Source organism: Taeniopygia guttata, chromosome W (genome assembly GCF_048771995.1).
Source record: "Taeniopygia guttata chromosome W, bTaeGut7.mat, whole genome shotgun sequence".
Lineage (NCBI taxonomy): Eukaryota > Metazoa > Chordata > Aves > Passeriformes > Estrildidae > Taeniopygia > Taeniopygia guttata.
Genome location: NC_133064.1, coordinates 15,722,817 through 15,743,527, shown reverse-complemented (window position 1 = coordinate 15,743,527; position 20,711 = coordinate 15,722,817). Strand labels below are relative to the sequence as shown.

The following is a 20,711-nucleotide window of genomic DNA, read 5'->3' as shown; positions in this document are numbered from 1 at the left end:
ATTATGGATACTTATGGGCCAGCTACCTGGGCCCAAGATGGATCCTGGGGGTACAGAATCCCAGTATACATGCTCAATCGAATCATCTGTTTACAAGCAGTACTTGAAATAATGTGAAATCAAACAACTCTGACCTTTGATCTCTTAAACCAGCAGCAACAACAAACACAATCAGTAATTTACCAAATTCAATTGGCAATGGATTACCTCCTCGCAGAGGAAGGAAGGATCTGCAGGAAATTTAATACGTCAGAATGCTGCCTAGAGATCAATGACCACAGTCATGTAATTAAAAACACTACTCAAAATATTAGAAAACTAACCTATGTTGGAACACAAAAATGGACCCCCTTGTTTGGAGAATCCGATTGGTGGGACAACTTGTTCACCTGGGACGGTAAATGGTGGAAGAAATTGGTCTTCTTTGTAGTGTGTGCACTAGCAAGTGTAATATTTTTACCATGTGCAATTCCATGTCTAGTGTGAATAGTAACCAGCATTGTCCAAAGCAGCATCATGCTGCAAGGTAACGTAGAAGGGGAAAATGGAGAAAAAGTAATGCTAATGAAAGAACAGTGATCAGAATGCCAGAGATATGCTTGAACAGTACAAGAAACTGAGAAAAATAGAAGTTAAACTTTAAAAGGTTGATGCAAGCTAGAAGCCTGATCAAATAGTTAGAGGGGGGAATTGTTAAAAATAGGTTAGAAACAGTTGTAAAATAGTTGATAATTGTTAAGCATGTACTGTTAGTTTGGTTATAGTAAAAGGGGTTAAAAAGGTAGCTGTCAGAAATACGGTACCCTACTACCATAATACACCTAAGTAAAGTGCACCACCCCCCAAGGAAAATGAGCCACCCTGGACAGAACTATAATGGGCTAATCAAGTGCCTTAAACCTTCATGCAGATTAAGGATCCAAAAAGAAACCAATCCAAAGAGACAAAAAACAGGATAAAAAGGGGCATCTGACCCAATGAAGGTGTGCCGCGCTCCACCCGCTGCTCAGAAGACCCAGCGTTGGCGCTGCAGCATCCTCAACAGGAACGCTCCTGCTCAGCCTGCAGGCCCCCTTACTTTAGGCCTTTCTTTTTATTATAATAAATACTGAAATCACTTTTAGTACCGGGAGTGTGGTCCCGTTTATAACACTTCCAACATAAAGTTAAAATACAATTTTGTTCTGCTGCTCCTAACCATTGTTTTAAAATAGTATTTGTGACAGCATCTATTCAGACCGAAATATAACCAGATTTATATATAATTCTATTCTGCAAGTACACAAATTATAAAATCTGGATAAATCAGCAAACTACCCAAAATAAGGTGTTTATAGTCCCTCTTCAATTCAAAAACAGGCATTAGTAAGAAACACTCATTACCTGATGAAAAAAGGTTACATTTAACTACCTTAATTGCAAAACAGAAGAAAAATTTCATACACTAAAATCAATTGACATCACAGCTTCAGACAGTTAGAATTAGACTCACATCCACAAAGGGAGTTTAACCACCCCAATATCTGCTAGAAGAACAACACATCAGGACATAAGCAGTCAAGGAGGTTCCTGGAGAGGCTCATTGGGAATGTGAAGGCCAAAGGCAACTTTGGCTACAGTGACCATGAAATGGCAGAATTCAGGGGGGCAAAAAGCAAGATCACTGTGGGAATCCAGGGCATCCCTCTGGCTGCCCTGGAAGGTCTGGGACCCTGGCAGGGGGTCAGGAACCCCCCTGTACAGAGCCCCAAGAGACACTGTCTCTGATCTCTGTCCATGGAAAAGAGATTTCAATCTTACAGGATGAATTACAAGCTCTGAGTCTTTGAGATAAGTAATAATTAAGTGTGGCACGGGTGCAAAAGTAAAATTTTAGGATTCTACATTAGGGGTTCAAAGGGAACAAGATGGAGGAAATTGGGTGTGTCTTGTCCTTTTTCTTCTTCTTCATGCCCTCCATGTTTCACTGTAGTGTTGGCATTTTTCTATTGGTTTAGGCTGGGGACACACTGTTCAACGTAGATTATAGATATTGGCACATTATTGTAAATATAGCACACGTAGTTTCTGGTATATAATGTTTGTAACATCCCATTGAGGGGCAGAGCCCTGCATGCTGCCCTGCAGGACAGAGCTGCGGCAGAGCAGCAGAACATGTTATAGATAAGCAAGAATAAACAACCTTGAAAACCAGCACAAACGAATTATGACTTCTTCTTTGGCAGCGGGGCTGAAAGACAGAGACTTTCTACAATCTTGGAATCATCAATACCACAGATTCCGACAGATCACAATATTGAATTTCAGGAGAGCAGTATGGGCCTCTTCAGGGATCTCCTTGGAAGAGTCCCATGGGATAATGCCCTGGAAAGAAGGGGAACCCAAGAAAGCTGGTTAATATTTAAGGATCACCTCAACCAAAGGCAACAAGAAGGGATTCTATAAGTACACAAGTGACAAAAGGAAGACTAGGGAAAACATGAGCCCACTGATTAATGGGGCAGGGGCCCTGGTGATACAGGACATGGAAAATACTGAGGTACTCAATGCCTTCTTCACCTCAGTCTTTACTGGCAAGACCAGCTGTCAGGGACTGAAATGATTCATGCCTTAAACATTGTTATAAAATAATTTTGCCCATTATAGCAAAACTGTATAAAGAAGCCACTGAAGCCTACCCCTCACTAAAGATGCCTGACTAGAACTTTGGACTTGAGAGGAATAGCAGATTTGTCTTTACAAACAAGCTGTAGGTCTGCTGGTAGACAAAATTAGCACTGAGAGATAAAAGAAAAAATGGGAAGGATTCAACTGATTGATGAATGGAAAAAGATATTTGTTTTTACAAATAAGCTTTAAGTTTGCTAATAAATGAAATTGGAACATTGAAAGATGAAATAAACAATGGGGAAAACCCCTAAATTCCATAAGAATTAAAAATTAAAAGGGAGGATTATACATTAGAGGGAAATCTTTGCTATCAGGTGTATTGGGAAGTCTGTATCTCTCAAGTACTTTAGCCAATGGGGAAAGAGAGAAGGGAAATGTGGTCAGGAAATCAAGATAAAAGAGGAGTCTGTGTCCTCCAAAAATTTGAGAGACCCCAGGGGAATGCCCCATGGTCTCTCCCTTTATTTGAATAAAGTAAAAGGACTCCTCTGTCTCCTTTTTGGACATAAACCTCTGATGTTTGTGGATTAATTTTCCTGACAGACTGAAAGTCAAACTACTGAGATTAGACAAAGGGAAACCCATTCTTCAGTCATCTCAGGCTTGGGGAGAAGTAAACAAGGAAAATAATAAGAGCCAAACCCAGCAGCCATGCTAAGAATCATCTCTGTCTTGTTTTGGGGTGAGAGAGGTCATACCCACAGACCCATTTTCTGGGAGCAGGTTTGCACAGATTCCCCCCCCCCCCCTTCAAACCGAGGTGGGAGGAAATTTTGGTGTGTCGTAACCTCTGCTTAGGGGCAGAGAACCCATCCATCCTCCCTTATGCAAACTGGCTATGGAACCCCCAACCCCGGTGTTATGTGTAGTAGATATAATTCGCGCCATTTCTAATATGATATATGTGATATTGAATATTTGTTGGGGTATACATGTTTGTATTAGGATTCCCCCCACACACACACCCTCACAGGCGCAGGTGAGACCGGGTGTAGATTGGAAACTGATTTACAAGTAAGAAGGTACAGCTCGCCAGGAGATGGGCCATGTCTGGGGAGATACAGAAACCCCAGGTGCTGATTGTTCGCATGAATGACCCGAGATGGATATCATGGAAATCCTCAGGCAGATACATGTGAATTCCCGTAAATTTCATCAAGGGATTCAACAAACTCCAGACACTGAATTGTTCTCCCTCATCACCAAAAATTAACATATGGACTCTGAATAGAAGAAAAGACTGATTGCTGAAATCGGCCTCAGGCGGAATTTTCCCTATAAAAACCACTTGTGCCAGGATGGAAGTGTGTGGGCATGGAGGAAAACCTCTGAATAGGCTGACTCCTTGTTGCACACCCAGGGCCGACCCCGGGCTCGGCTCTGTTCTTTCTTTGTGGCTGGCTAGATAGAATTTGATTGCAAAATAAATATTTTATTTTTCATATTAATTTGGCTGGACAAATTTTCCTTTATAACACCAGGAAGGCTACATCCATGGGACATTCTTGTGAAAAACAACTGAGGGGGTATCTTAATCCATCAAGGACCTCCCTCGTGAAGTGTCCCCCCAGAGTCATTCCTGAGGTCTTGCACCACAGGACTGCACATGATGCAACAAATCCGGAGTCTGTCCTAAGAAACAATGGCAACCACCCCCTCACCCCCCACCAGGGAGGTGCCTGGGTTTTCCTACGTAGCCTGAACTACTTATATTAATCCATTGGGTTCTGTGCTTTTTGGGGGACCTTCACCACCAAAAAGACCAGCAGGAGAGGATCAATGGAATGTCATTTGGATCCACGGATGGTGATATTTTCTTTATTCTCTCTCTGTCACTCTCTTTCTGTCCCCCTACCTATTTTCTATTTATTTCTCTTTTTCTGTCTCTCTTTCTTTCTCTCTCTCTCTCTCTCTCTCATATTTACTATTAAATAAAACCCATACTATTGACTTTGGTATATGGTCTTATTTGCACCTTAATTCAGGCAGAGGCATTTCTAATAATTTTAACAACCAGATCATAACACCGGCCTTCAGAAATCCTGAGTCCCAGAAACCAAAAGAAAGGCTGGAGCAAGAAAGATGTACTCTTGCTGGAAGAAGATCAGGTCAGGGAATACTTCAGCAAACTGGACATACATAAGATCACAGGCCCTGATGAGATACACCCATGAGCACCGAGGGAGCTGGCTGATATCATTGTGGGGCCACTCTACATAATATTTGAATAGTCATGGCAATTGGAAGAGGTGCCCAAATAGTGGAGGAAAGCAAATGTCACCTGAATCTTAAAGAAAGGGGACCCAGGGAACTACAGGCCAGTCAGCCTCGTCATGATCCCTGGGGAAGATGATGGAACACCTGATGCTGAAAACCACTTCCACACAGATGAAGGACAAGAAAAGTTACAAGGAGTAGTCAGCATGGCTTCACAAAGGGAAAGTCTTGCTTGACCAACCTGAAAACCTATGATGAAATGCCTGGCTTGGCAGATGAGGGGAGAGCAGTGGATATTGTCTACCTGGACTTCAGGAAAGCTTTTGACATTATCTCTCTGTTGGAGGTTAGGATTTTTCCATTCTGTTTTCTTTCTCTTAGGGAATTTTCTCCCATTTTCTTGCTAAAAAACAATAACGATCAGTACTTAAGAGAAACAAAAGAAGTAACCACAGAGAAGGGGAAGGAGTGCAGCTGGTTTTACTGTGGTAGCTGAGGGGTTTCTCTGAGAAAGGTAGAGATAGCATGAGATTTGGGCCGGGGGAAGGGGTTGGGTGCAGCTCCTGGCTCTCTCTTGTTTCCTCGGCTTTCAGAGAGGAAACAGGCTGCTGTCGCTGTGAGAAGAATTTGCCACCTCGTCTCCTCCTGCCTTTCTTCTACCGTGAGTGGAGCTCTGCTCGTAAGAGCAGCCGTTGCACTGGGACCTTATTAACACCCTACCGCACCAAAGGACCCTTCATCATCTGCTCGAGTGCCTCAGGGGAAACCCCGGGTTCCCCGAGCCCCTTCCCCCCTCCAAGGGAGCCTCTCCCAGCCGGGTTCGGGAGCTGGGCTGCCACTGCCCAGTCCCCGCCCTTTCTTTGCCACTGCTCCGGGTTTTTTGCTACGCTGTAACCCCGAAACCCGTGCCTGCTGGGACGTCCCGTGGTTCCAGCAACAGCTGCTGAGTTTCTGATACATCTCGTCTACCACTCCGGGATTTTTTTTTTGCTTGTCCCTGCCATTCCAGCTTGGTGCTTCCGAGGTCCCTGCTACAACTCCTTTTGCTATCCAGAGGTGGCACCGGGATCGGTTGCCCGTGGAGGTTTGTAAAGGAAGCCCCTTCTCTATCCCTTTCCGCCGTCTGCATCCGCCATTGTACACATGAAAGAGACGGCCGAACTCACGTCACAGCGCCCCTTGCAGCCGCAGGGGAATCATCGCACTTGCCCTGCCCGGCCGGGGAGCCACCAGTGCCCCTACCAGCTGCGACCATAACTACACCAAAGGAGAATGTGCCTCCCAGCCGAGAGAAGGCTGTTACTGGGTTTCTGGTTTTGTTTGTTGTTGCTGCCATTATTGTTGTTTGTTTGCCTTGTTATCCATATACATACTAGTAAAGAACTGTTATTCCTTTTCCCATATCTTGCCTGAAAGCCCCTTAATTTCAAAGTTATAATAATTTGGAGGGAAGAGGGTCATATTCTCCATTCCAAGGGAGGTTCCTGCCTTCCTTGGCAGACATTTGTCTTTCAGACCGAGACACTCTCATATGATCCTCATAGAGAAGCTTTTGATATATGGGCAGTATAAGCAAACAGTGAGGTGGACCGAAAACTGGCTGAATATCAAGGCCAAGAAAATGGTGGTCAGCAGCACATCTAGTTGGAGGCCATTATGTACCCCAGGGGTCAATACTGGGTCTAGTCCTGTTTAACACCTTCATTAATGATTTGGACAATGAGGCATAGCATATCTATAGCAAGTTTGCAGAAACAGGAGGAGCAGCTGATACACCAAGGGGTCATGCTGCCATCCAGAGGAACCTTGACAGGCTGGAGAAACTGTCTGACAGGAATCTCATGCAGTTCAATGACAGGAAGTGCAAAATCCTGCACCTGAGGAAGAATAAACCCAGGCACTAATACGCATACTGGGGGCTTACCAGTTGGAAAGTAGTTTTGCAGAAAAGGACCTGGGGAGTCCGGGTGGACACCAAGATAAATGTGAGCCAGCAATGTGCCCTTGCTGCAAAGAAGGCAAATGGTATCCTGGGTTGCATTAGGAGGAATGTTGCCATCAGGTTGTGGGAGGTGATTCTTCCCCTCTACTCAGCACTGGTGAGGCCACATTTGGAGCCCCATGTCCAGTTTTGGGCTCCCCAGTACAGGAGAGACACAGACATAATGATGTGAGTCCAAGAAAGGGCCATGAAGGGACTGAAGCATCTCTCCTATGAGGAAAGGCTGTCTAGCCAAGAGATCAGAGATCTCATCAACATATACAAATACCTGAAGGGAGAGTGCAAAGATGACAGAGTGGCTATTGTCAGTCATGCCCAGTGACAGGACAACATGCAATGGGCTATATCTCAAGCACAGGAGGTTCTGTCTTTACATGAGGAAACACTTTTTTTTTTTTACTGTGAAGGTGACTGAGCACTGGACACAGGCTGCTCAGAGAAGTTGTAGAGTCCAAACATGCCAATAGTATTTCCCCTCATTTTTTCAATGCAATACAAATTTATTCTTTGGTATGGAGTATAGCCTTCAATAATTATTGTAAAGCTATGCACTTCCAGAAAAACATTTTATTAGCTACTGAAATAAACAAATGTTGTATAACTCTGGACTTGCTACCTCTGACAAATTCAGCTGAAGAAACTATAACTTCACACTATATTGAGACAAAACATTTTTTCCTTTTACTCAAACCACATTTGTTAAATACTTCTCTACCCAGCTCTCTCTCTTTTTTTTCTCACTAATGTTGTCTCAACAGATACCAAGAGTGACTGTAACAATACATTTACCATGGAAAGGATTTTTGTTATCAAAGGATTTCAAAGGATTTTCATTTCAATGTGATAATCACCACTTAAAGAAACACCATATGAAAATATTAATTGTGTCAGAATATACTGGAACTGCTTTTGCCATCTTAATGCAACACTAAGATATAATATTTTTATTCAAATACATAAACAACTAAACTATTTCACATATCACCAGTTTACTAGTAAATTAAGTATCATTAATTCCTTAACTTTGTAGGCATTTCTGTAACACCGTTTCAGACTGCCATCAACCTCTGGCAGTAAGCTTTGCAGATGAGGTAGATATAGTGCAGAGAAAAACACCCAACAGACAAAGGGAATTATCCGCTCTATTACCTAGCATCCTGTGCCTCCCACCTACCCTTAAGTTACAGCATGAACATACTACTTCTATACTCAAATGAAAAAGTATACACTGAACAGACAATCATTAAGTCAGTCTCATTCAGGATTGTGGTGCATTGCTTTGTACAGTATTTGCATGCCCTCTGCACACTAAGGACAGAACTGAAACAGAGGTAGGATGTGTGATGATTGGTTAACATATCCATATAGTGCTTCCACAATTCAACAACTAAAGAGGTCAGCCCAATCAGGGAAGTCTGAATTCCCTGAGTGCATCAGCTGGTCTGTGTCATTCATCCAAAGAAGCCATGCCCTGCTTCTTGCCACCCTGCTCAATAACCATGGTTATGTAAGCCTTTGCACTCATGGGTATTAAGTTTAGCCCAGTACTGGTAAATGACTGGATTTGCTGTTGTTTTGACATGGATAATTATACTAGTGAATTATTGAATGTGTTGTAAAACCACAGATAATTGTACTACTGATCTCTATTTAGCAGTAGCTTGTTTATCCCTAAAGCTGTTTGGTCTATCATCTCTTACTGTATCCTGAACCTATAGCTTGGCAGTGCCTCCTTAGGCTGTTATAATGACCAAAGGGAAATATCAATCAATCATAGTTTGGACTTTGAGTATTTTTAATTAGCAGAATTTGTTACATATTGACAAGCTCCTCCCACTGCTACAAAATTAATCCTATTAAAATTTATTTCCATTTTCCTGAGGTACTTGGAAAAGAGGAAGTGTATTAGGTTTTTGCTTATAATATTAAAGTGACAGATCTTTGTTCAATTCTATAAAAACAGATAGTATGACTACAAAGTACGCTTCCAAAATAAAACATCAGGACTGAAAGAATAAAACTTACTATCAACGTGCAGCTAATTAAAATTACTTAACTGACAATGGTAAAAAAATACTTTGCATCAAAATAGATGTATGAAAGAGAAAAGAAATTCTGATTATTTTTAATTAGCCAACAACTTTTTTTTTAAAAAGTCACAAAAATTTTACGTTACAAAGAAAAAACAGGTAAGTAGATGGAGATATAAATTTCTGAATCAATTTTTCAACATCTATTTTGCTGCCTAAATGTTTTTATACTGAAGGACCCACAAGAACAAATACTCAACTACACAGTTATGCTGGTCCTGCAAAGGCTTCAATATTGCTTTTGTCTTAACAAGCAAAGTAGCCTCATGGACCAACAGAGAAAATCAGGGCCTTCGCAGTCATGCTTTTTGTCAGAAATTTTGTATCCTCTTTTATGAAAGTTAACCTTCATGCTATCATGTGAGTTACAATACTCTGACAGCAAAATCCACTTAAAATTGTGAAAGTAGTAATGATTACTTAATATCAAATACATGATCATTCACCAAAAATTACCTCTTTTTCTAAAAAATATTTGAAAAAAAGCACAACCTTACTTTCTGAGATACATAATAATCAGTTTTAACAGAAAAAGTAGTCAGATCGTTCAGAGAGAACAGGATACTGTCTCTCTCTGAAGAAGTAACGTCACCTTTATGTGCCTCTATTTCCCTCGTCAGTCTTTATCTTAAACTGCCTGATTATATTGCTAGCTCTTTATGGAAGTATAAAACTTTAAGACTATTCAAACACTGTCTTCACAAAACAAGGTCTTATTCTTTATCACCTTTCACAAAAAGTCAAGAAACCAAAAGAGGAAAGGATTAGTAGGAAGCCTGCCATGGTTAGAGATTACTTTTAAAAAACAAACATTTAATATTACAGAAATGAACTCTCCAACACCAGTTATGAAAGATGGTAAAAATTAACTCAAATTCAGATGGATTTTCAGATTAATTTTGACCTATACCTTGAATATATCTGCCATCCTCTACCTTGAGACCATGTTATTCTCTATATTTACTACAACTTCAGAAATAACATATTTCTATATGCCAACATAAGCAATTTAAGCCTTTGAAACTGTTTCATTTTGGGGAGAATCAGGTACTTACTTGAAGGCTGTTCCAATACAAGCTGTCGTGGTTTAACCTGGTGGGTAGCTAAACACCATACAGCCACTCCCTCACTCTTCCCCCCACTAATAAACTAGAATATACAAAACAAGTGATGTACAATGCAGTTGTTCACCACCTGCCGACCAGTTCCTGAGCAGCAACCCCCAGACAACTTTCCCTCTAGTTTATATGCTGAGCATAATGCCATATGGTATGGAATACCCCTTTGGCCAGTTTGGGTCACCTGCCCTGGCTATGTTCCCTCCCAGCCTACTCACTGGTGGAGTGATGTGAAAAGCTGAAGAGTCCTTGACTTCGTGTAAACACTGCTTAGAAACAACTAAAAACATCTATGTGTTATCAACCTTATTATCATCCTAAATCCAAAATACAGCGTTATACCAGCTACTGGGAAGAAAATAACTTGTAGTCCAGCGAAAACAGGGCACAAGCCTTGCTACCTTTTTATGTAAATCTGCAGACTTCCTGGAATTAGTTCACTGTTAAATCCAAAGGTTGTTTAGCGCGCTCGCCAGTTACGTGAACTCTATATAACATTATCTGATTTTTGTTTTTTATTTCGCAAAATATAACTGGAGAACTGCTCTGCCTCTAGTGCAAGATTCTTTATATAACTAGCATTGTAGGAATCACGATCAACCTGATGGAAGGAAAAGTATAATAAAAATATTAACGAAGACTTACAGATAATTTTTTCAATTGTTTTTTCTTTCCAAACATAACCTAATGAAAAACTTCTACGACACTTCCACAGGAGTTTGAGAAAGTGTGTAGGCCTGACGCGGCGCTGCCCACTGCGGCGCCCCTTTCCCCCTTCCCCGCGGGGGAAACGTCCAGGGGTGGCAGACACCCGACGGGGTCCAGAAACGCTGCTACTCACTGGTTTGTGGGGGGAGCGTTGAGCGGGATGGCCACCTCCTCCTCTTCATACTCGGGCCCATCCAACGAGTCACCTTCATCCACAATCCCCAGCCCCCCCGCCAAGGAAGGTGGCTGTGGCGGCAGCGGGGGAAAGGCGACAGTGCTGGGTTTGGGTGGGAGCAGCACCTCTCCGGACACCTCCGGCCTTTGTTCAGTTGCTGGCAGTGCGTCTCGGGAGGCCAGAGAGGCAGGCCCGGAGCTTAACGCCAGGAGCCCCAGCGCCGAGCACAACGCCGGACCGCCAGCGCCCAGGCTGTCCCCGCCAGAGCCAGCCAGGAATGGGCCCTGCGACCCCAGCTCCTTGCCTCGGCAAAACGTGGGGTAGTGCTCCGACTCAGCTCCGCGAACAGTTCCCACCATCCCGGCAGCGGTAACCGAGCCGCCCTCCTCAACCCCGGCCTCAGCCGCCATCATGTTGAGCCTCACTCCCTCCTACCTCCACCTCCCCCACCGAACGCAGCACTCCGGGGAGGTGGCAACGACTTCCTCCTCCCCGCGCCTCCGCCTGCGGGGAGTGGAGCTAGTAGAAGATTTCTCCAGCAGACAGGCTCTGAACAATAACCGTCTGAGTGCCTAGAGTAATTCGTCAAGACCCCAGCACTGCTACTTTACCCCTGTGCAGCCGCGAGGGGAGCAACTCTTGCAGAGATACAATTCTACGCTCTCACCCCACCCCTCCCCCAAAAGCCAGCGAGGGCACGCGACTGCACGGGCGGAGCAAAGAAGACAAGGGGGAGGAAGCTAGTTAGCTAGCGACAGAGGAAAGGGCAGATTGGTGAGCTGTACTTGCGCGTTTAGTATCTTAATCTCATTCAGGGAGTAGGCAGCAGAGCGCGGAGCGTAAGGTAGCTAATAAAGAAGATGGGGGTTCCCTGCTCCCTCTTGAGGCGTGTAAGGGATACAGGGAGGGGAGAAAAGAATAGGGAGCCCCCCACCATTCCTGCCTCGGAGAAAACAAACATAAAACCAACCCCCACACCAAATGACGTCACAACAACCAAACAGGAAAAGGCAGATCTCTCCAGATCGTGCCAAAGTTTGTTCTTCTCCCGATCTAAGGCATCGAAATTGAAAACAACTGTGCGAATCTCTTGCACTACCAAAGCGTGAGGCAATAAATACTCACGTAGGTCTATAGGGAAAGCAGGGCTGTTCGCAGGTCATTCCGGTGCAACAAAACAAAACCAAACAAACAAAATCAGGAATTTGCTCAGTGCTATGCTGCTGCCTACAGGGAGAACAGCTCTAGTGAGGCACCCTAGCGCGGATGCTACGGTGCGGGGCAGAGGGGAGCAGATTCCGGGCGAGGGGCGATGCCACAGGCTCTAGCCATTAGGAGCGGAGGGAGCGGGGGATTGAGAAGAAACCGGTTTTCGTGTCCAGCCGCCAAATACACAGTGATGAAGGTCTCGCTGGGTACTCATGTGCTTATTCAGATGATGCTATGCCTCAAGCCGCAAGTAGGGCCTTACCGGTGGGTTAGTTTCTAGTTAAAATTGGGGAGTATTCTGACAGAATGCAGCATGGGGTAGTTTTTCTTGATGCTCTGGTACTTGGATCCAGACTTTCTCAGCACAGTGGAAGTTGTGGTGCTTGTACAGTGTTTTAAAAATATCTCATAAAAGCCTAGATGCAAAAATCCCAGAATGATTCATAAGATCTAGTGTTAATTGACCACTTCTGGGCCTGTCTTCACATAGAATGACAGCACTGCTCAATGAGATGGAATTTTGTATAGTGTAGTGGTTTGACCTTGACTGCTAGATGTCCACCAAGATGCTCTATTCACTCCCCATCTACCAACAAGACAGAAAGAAAACACAACAAAAAGCTTGTGGGTTGAGATAAGGCCAGGGAGATCACTCAGCCATTACTTTCACAGGCAAACAGACTTGATGTGGGGAAATTAATTTAACTTATTGCCCATTAAACAGATAGTAATACTATAAGAAATAAGAACAAATCTTCCCCCCCCCCCCATCCCTCCCTTCATCCCGGGCTCAGCTTCAATCCCAACTCCTCTACCTCCTTCCCCCTCCAAATGGTGGAGGGAGATGGGGAATGGAGGTTGTGATCAGTTCATCACGCATTGTCTCTGCTGCTCCTTCCTCCTCACACTCTTTCCCTGCTCCACTGTGGGGTCCCTCCAATGGGAGACAGTCCTTTGCAAACTTCTCCAATGTGGGTCCTTCCCACAGGCTGCAGTCTGTCAGAAACAGACTGCTCCAGAGTGGGTCCTCCACAAGGCCACAGTTCCTGCCAGAAAACATGTTCCCCTGTGGGCTCCTCTCCACAAACTGCAGTTCCTGCCAAGAGCTTCCTCCAACATGGACTCTCTATGGGTTGCGGCTTCCTTCAGGGAACATCTACCTGCTCCAGCATGGGGTCCACCATGGGCTACTACATTGCTATTAAATGTATTTAATCTGCACTTTCCTGAAAGTATAGGGGTTTTTTTTTCTTGTTACCCAAGCCCATGAGCTTTCACACCCAACCTTATCTTCGTCGTTAATTAATTCTGATAGCTTCAGTGGGTTTACTTGAATACATTAGGTTCACCTAATATGTAGGTACTTCCATTATCAAGACATTGTGTGACACATTACCAGGCAATATAACATGTAGGTACCCTTCTTACATCATTAAAAAAGGTAACAAAAATAGCACATTAACACTTGCATGTCTGTGGAGAGTTTTCACAAGACATCTAAACATTAAAGTTTTTAAAGCTTTGTATTACCCAAAAGTATTAAGTGAATTTATCCTGAGGCCATTAAAACAAACTAATACTCCCACTTTGTCAGCTGTCCAGTTGTCCTAGGGTGACCTTATGGTGCTTGTATCCCCAATCATGTGTACTGTTTATGTTTGATATTATGTTCTGTGCTTTCAGAACTGACTCTGAAAGTGAAGGTTTGTTTTGCCTTGTTATCAGCTGGCTCACCTCCCCCCATGGTCTGTTGTCTAGAAGAGGCTAGTGCTGGCTGGCTTGCTTTGCTTTGCTTGCTTGCTTTTGCTGGGTTGCTTTGATTGCTTGCTCTTGCTCCTGCTTCTGCTTTTGCCTTTGCTTTTGCTTGTTAGTTAGTTTAGCTAAGCAGTCCAATTCTTTCCCTGGTCTGTTTTTTTTTTCCCTTTCCCTTTCCTGAATATCATTCCAACCTGCTCTGGACTGGGATCTGGGAAACACCAAGAAATACCGAGAGCCTGCATTTTGTGATTTGCAGCAGCCATCCCCAGTGCCGGAGACCAATCCCCAGCGCCTAGACCCGGGCGATCATTCCCAAGAGAGAATTTCTGGATTTGTCATCTCATCAGAGTGGTGAAAGAGTTTTTTTTTGTCATCTTGTGTTGTTCATTTTTTTGGTGCTGGGGAGTGTTTTGTTTGTTAAATAAACAGGTTCTTCCCACTCCTCTCTGAGAAAATTCTCCCCGAACCAGGTGGGGGGGAGGGCCCGTGGGGGGGTTTGTTTTCTGGGGGCTTCTTCCAGGGGTTTTCTCCCAAATTTGCCCTAAACCAGGACAAATATTTTGGTACCCGACTCGTGGCTTGAGAAAGTGGAAAAAAACCTGTTGTAATCATATTTTGGTTCCAATTACTTTGTGTTGGTATGGAGCAGTTACTGGCTATGTTGTTTGAATTCATATTGTCTCTTGGGGTGCAGGCTTCCATGTCTTTCTGGTCCCTAGAGTTTCTTGAGATCTTAATCCCTCTATGGTCCCTAGGTTTATTTTTTTATCCAGGAATAGCTCCGGTATTGTCCCTAATACGTATTTTTTGCAGTAGAGGGTCACAGACCAGAATATCCATTGGGCTGGGCTTGGGTGTAATGGCTTGCAGGGGGTTTATAAAGGTGCTGAGGTCTGTTCCTGGAATGTATGGTTCATGGTCATAGTTGTACAGCCAGTTTGTTAGAGGGGAAGCAGGGGATGAGGCTTTTCAGCCTTTGCTTTCCTTCTTCTCCTCTGAATTTGTTACCTCCCTATTAGAGAATGTTCAGTTTCCCCTGACTGTTAAAGAGACCATCTTCCTGGTGTTTAATCTGGTAAGCTTTCTCTATACAGTCTGCAGTCTCTCTAGAATGAGGGCTGAGATTTCTAGAGGGGCTGATGAGACCCCTGACCCAGGAGTAGACCCAGGTGTGAGAAATCCTGAGTGGTGTGGGAAATGGGAGGATATGGGCCAAATCTGAAAGAAATTTTCTGACCCTATAGCCTGGGACTTTCCATGTGAACAAATTCAGAATCCAGCTGAGGTGGCAAAGTACCTGAAAGAGAAGTGCCATGATAACTCTAAGGAGAAAAAGATCATTGCAGTAAGCTGGGCCCTGGCATATGCTTATCGCACCCTGCTAGATACTGTAGGGCAGCAGACAGAGGAAGGGGGGCAGGGAGATAAATCAGCAGCTATCCCAGTCACTCAGGCTGCAGCCAACACCCCCGGCTCAAAGCCAGCAGCTAAACCAGACAGTGAGCCTAGGCTAGCAGCTAAACCAGACTGTAAGCCTCAACCAATGGCTGTTGCTACTAGCACAAGAAGTGGAAAGTGCACAGAAAACACTGATCGACCAATGGATGATGATGATGATGATAATGCAGGAGAAAGACCCTCAACGCCTGCTGACATAAAATCAGGAGTCAAAGCAACTGGTACAAGATCAGAGGCCAGTACTGAGTCCTTTTCCCTAAAGGACCTTCGTGGCCTAAGAAAGGATTACACTCAATGACCTGATGAGTCTATAATTAGTTGGTTGGTCCGTCTTTGGGATGCTGCAGGCGAGGTTCCAAATCTGGATGGCACTGAAGCGAGGCATTTGGGGTCCATGTCACATGATCCTGTCATTGATCAAGGAATTATGAGGGGGGCTAACCCTCACAGCCTCTGGGCAAGGGTTCTGGAACGTGTAGCACAAAGATACCTGTGTGCAGATGATCTATATATGCAGCAGACTCAGTGAGAGATATAGAACAAGCAATCCAACGCCTGAGAGAAATGGCAGTGGCAGAGATTATCTTCTCAGGTGAAATAACAACTAGGAATCCAGACATAGTACTGAAACATAAATTTTAAAGAATTTAGAGATTTTAGAGGAGCTAAGATTTTAGTTAGAGATAAGCCTTGCTAGAGTTAATTAAAATAAATGAGTAGGCCTTGATGAAGTTAAGAGTTAGTAGTTAACTAATAATTGATTGCTTGTCAGCACAATGTTTAGTTAGCTGGGTTTATAATGAAGAATATAGAAACTGACAAATAGCTTTTAGAAACATAAGACAATTGTGGGCCTCCTCTGTTCTAAAACCAATTGAAGACAAAGAATGAGAGTTCTACCAAGAGTTCATTTGTCATATTTCCACTGAAAAGGTTGAAAGGTCAGAACGAGGAAGACTTCATTTACTTCCTCATTTTGGGACCCCTCCCCATGAAAGGGACCACTGACCCATTTCAAGGAACAAATTATGCGTGCTTAATAGCTTTTGGAGTGATTAGCATACGAAGCGAGGAATGGGATGTACCAAAATTATGAATATGTATTTGTATTTTGGGTATTCAATATTTGTATGCATAAAAGGACTCTGTAATCACCTGGAAGCTGTGATGTGTATTTGGGAGCTATCCCGCACGCTGCCCGGCATCGAATAAACATACACTTTCTAACTTTAAACTGTTTGAGAGTTTTTGTCCGTCACAGTTGGGTATTGGTGCTAGATCAATATCCATATATTTTTTAATAAATCAGTACCATGTACATCTGTGATGTAGCAAAAACTTTTATGGCTTGGGCCACATGAATACGCTTCTACTTTAGCAATAATGAAGTGGGATGAGAGGGATGAGACCGTGCTCGATATGGCGAAGATAAGCTCCGAGCATATGCAGATGCCGTACATGGCCCAACACAGGCCAGAATTGCAGCAGTGGAAACAGGTCTGCAGAAATTAGAAGACAAGATAGAGGAGAATCATAAGAGACTCAGGGAGGAGATTAAAGAGGACCCTCTCCAAATCTCGGCATTACAGATCAGAGGTTCTGGTATCCAACACAGATGTTTCCCAGTTGGGGCGAGAAGGTACACCCCATGAGCTGAGCTGTGGTTCTTCCTGCATGATTGCGGAGAAAACATGAAGAGATGGGATAGAAAATCTGCTGCTCTGGCACAACGGGTGCATGATTTGAAAGAAGGCAAGACTCAGAAAGGAAGTTCCACCAAAAGGAGAGCGGAGAGCAGCTCCAGTTGCCCGTAGCCAAACTGCCAGGTATGATGATGATGATGATGACGTCTGATCCCCTTGAAGGAACCTCTAAGACATATGTCCAAGGCAAGAAGGATAACCAGGCTTAGAGGGGTCCTGCCTCTAACCAGGTAGAGGCGAGGGAAAACCGTGTTTTCTGGACTGTGTGGATTCGCTGGTCTTGCACATGGGAACCATAAAGATATACGGCTTTGGTTGATAATGGTGCAAAATGCACATTAATTCCATCGAGACACGTAGGGGCAGAATCTGTCTCTATCACCGGTGCGACCGGTGGATCACAGGACTTTACCTTGGTGGAAGCTGATGTAAGTCTGACTGGAAATGAGTGGAAGAAACACCCTATTGTGACTGGCCCAGAGGCCCTATGTATTTTGGGCATAGATTATCTTCGACTGGGATATTTTAAAGACCCAAAGGGACTCAGGTGCGCATTTGGGATAGCAGCTGCAGTGACAGAGGGCATCCAGAAATTGAACACCTTGCCTGGACTATCTGAGAATCCAACTACAGCAGGACTTTTGAAGGGAGAAGAGCAACAGGTACCAATTGCCACTTCAACAGCGCATCGCCAACAGTACAGAACAACTTGAGATGCTGTGGTTCCCATCCATAAGATGATCCGAGAGCTGCAGAGCCAAGGGGTGGTCAGCAAAACCCACTTACCCTTCAACCGCCCCATTTGGCCTGTGCGTAAACCTGAAGCAGGATGGAGATTGACAGTGGACTACCGTGCATTGAATGAAGTGACTGTTAGCATTCAGGAACACACATAATCACGGGATATGATTATATGCAGGTGCTTTTATTGAAGAGCTCTGTGAATGAGGGGTACAGACCCAAATCTGACTCCGACATGGCTTTTGAGCTGTACATATTTTATATTCTATTGGTATATAACTTATATATTAATTATTAATCTTATAATGTTCTATTGTGTACATGGACTTTATTCAAGCAAGAGTTTCTCGTGATCTTTCTCAGGCCTCTGACTACAGTTTCTCATGATTATTCTTATGATTAAACAGTAATTATATTTAATTACTAAACAATCATAACATCTAACAAATATATCATTTATCATGTACTAGCTACACCGGTGCAGTTCTAGCAAGGTACGAGGCCTACACTGTCCCAGGGTATTTTCTCAGGGCCTACTAAACTTAATTTTCCTTCTAACCCTAAATCCCCATGATTTTAAAACCCTTATACTATCAACTCCCCCAGTGAGCGCTGCTGTGCCAGATGTGCTGGAACTCCAGTACGAGCTGGAGTCCAAGGCAGCGAAGTGGTATGCCACTACTGATATTGCCAATGCATTTTTCTCCATTCCTCTGGCAGCAGAATGCAGGCCTCAGTTTGCCTTTACATGGAGGGGAGTTCAGTATACCTGGAACCGACTGCCCCAGGGGTGGAAGCAAAGTCCTGCCATCTTTCATGGACCAATCCAGACTAGACTAGAAAAGAGTGAGGCTCCAGAACATCTACAGTATATTGATGATATCATTGTTTGGGGGAACACAGCAGCAGAAGTGTTCGAGAAAGGAGAGAAAATCATCTGAATCCTCCTGGAAGCTGGTTTCGCCATCAAGAAGAGTAAAGTGAAGGGACCTGCTTGAGAGCTCCAGTTCCTGGGAGTGAAGTGGCAAGATGGACGGTGTCAGATTCCTAAAGATGTCATCAACAAGATCACAGCTATGTCCCCACCAACCAACAAGAAAGAGACACAAGCTTTCTTAGGTGCCATCGGTTTCTGGAGAATGCACATTCCTGAGTACAGTCAGATCATGAGCCCTCTTTACCTGGTCACCCACAAGAAGAATGATTTCCATTGGGGCGCGGAGCAGCAACAAGCTCTCACCCAGATAAAGCAGGAAATTGCTCTTGCAGTAGCACTTGGCCCAGTCAGGACAGGACCAGATGTGAAGAACATGCTCTACTCTGCAGCCGGGAACCATGGTCTGTCCTGGAGCCATTGGCAGAAGGTGCCTGATGAAACTTGAGACCGACCACTGGGATTTTGGAGTCGGAGATACAGAGGGTCTGAAGCCAACTACACCCTAACAGAGAAGGAAATCTCTGCCACCTACCAAGAAGTCCAAGCCGCCTCAGGGTTGATCGGTACAGAAGCACAACTCCTCCTGGCACCCCGATTACCGGTGCTGGGGAGGATGTTTAGAGGAAAGGTTCCCTCCGCCCACCATGCCACCAGTGCTATATGGAGAAAGTGGATTTCTCTCATCACGCAGCACGCCCATATTGGTAAACTGAATCGCCCTGGGATTCTGGAAGTAATTACAAATTGGCCCGAAGGTGAAAGTTTTGGTGTAACAGATGAAGAAGAAGAACCAGTGACAGGTGCTGAAGAAGCTCCACCATACATGCAACTGACAGCAAACATGCTACGGGCTATTCACTGCTGGTTCCTGTCGCATCATAGAGATGAATCGGAAGTGGAAAGCTGCTGTATGGAGTCCCACATGACAGGTTGCAGAGGCCACTGAAGGAGAAGGTGGATCAAGCCAGTTTGCTGAACTCAAAGCCGTTCAACTGGCCCTAGACATTGCAGAAAGGCAGAAGTGGCCAAAGCTCTACCTCTACACTGATTCATGGATGGTAGCCAATGCTCTGTGGGGGTGGCTGGAGAGGTGGAAAGAAGCTAACTGGCAGCATACAGGAAAACCAATTTGAGCTGCTGAAGAGTGGAAAGATATCGCTACCTAGGTAGAGAAGCTACCTGTGAAGGTTCTCCATGTAGATGCCTATGTCCCCAGAAGTAGAGCTAATGAAGAGCAGCAAAACAATCAGCAGGTAGATCAGGCTGCGAAGATAGGGGTATCAAAGGTAGACCTTGATTGGGAACACAAGGGAGAGTTGTTCCTAGCACGATGGGCCCATAATGCCTCAGGTCATCAGGGCAAATATGCCACCTATAAGTGGGCACGAGACCGAGGGGTGGATCTAACCATGGACAGTATTTCTCAGGTGATCCATGACTGTGAGACGTGTGCTGCCATAAAACAGGCCAAAGGAGTGAAGCCCCTATGGTATGGTGGGCGGTGGTCCAAGGGCAGGTATGGGGAGGCCTGGCAGATTGACTACATCACACTGCCCCAGACACGCCAAGGCAAGCGCTACATGCTCACAATGGTAGAAGCCACCACTGGATGGTTGGAAACCTACCCTGTGTCTCATGCTACAGCCCGTAACACTATCCTGGGCCTTGAAAAGCAGGTCCTTTGGAGGCATGGTACCCCTGAGAGGATTGAGTCAGACAATGGGACTCATTTCAAGAACAGCCTTATCAACACCTGGGCTAGGGAACATGGCATTGAGTGGGTGTACCACATCCCCTACCATGCACCAGATGCAGACAAAGTGGAGAAGTACAATGGACTGTTAAAAACCACCTTAAAAGCATTGGGTGGGGGATCTTTCAAAAATTGGGAGCAACATTTAGCAAAGGCCACCTGGTTAGTTAAC

At 44.4% G+C, this 20,711-nt stretch overlaps 1 protein-coding gene across 1 annotated transcript in view; it reads right to left on the bottom strand.

Annotated features, from left to right (window-relative positions):
* The window catches only part of LOC116806888 (ras GTPase-activating protein 1), a 168,801-nt gene extending 157,374 nt beyond the window's left edge, over positions 1–11,427 (bottom strand). Inside the window, exon 1 of the mRNA XM_032744707.3 lies at positions 10,939–11,427. Within this exon, the coding sequence (XP_032600598.1) occupies positions 10,939–11,393 (455 nt within the window). The 5' untranslated portion in view covers positions 11,394–11,427. The remainder of the gene's footprint in view (positions 1–10,938) is intronic.
* Positions 11,428–20,711: the final 9,284 nt, after the last annotated feature.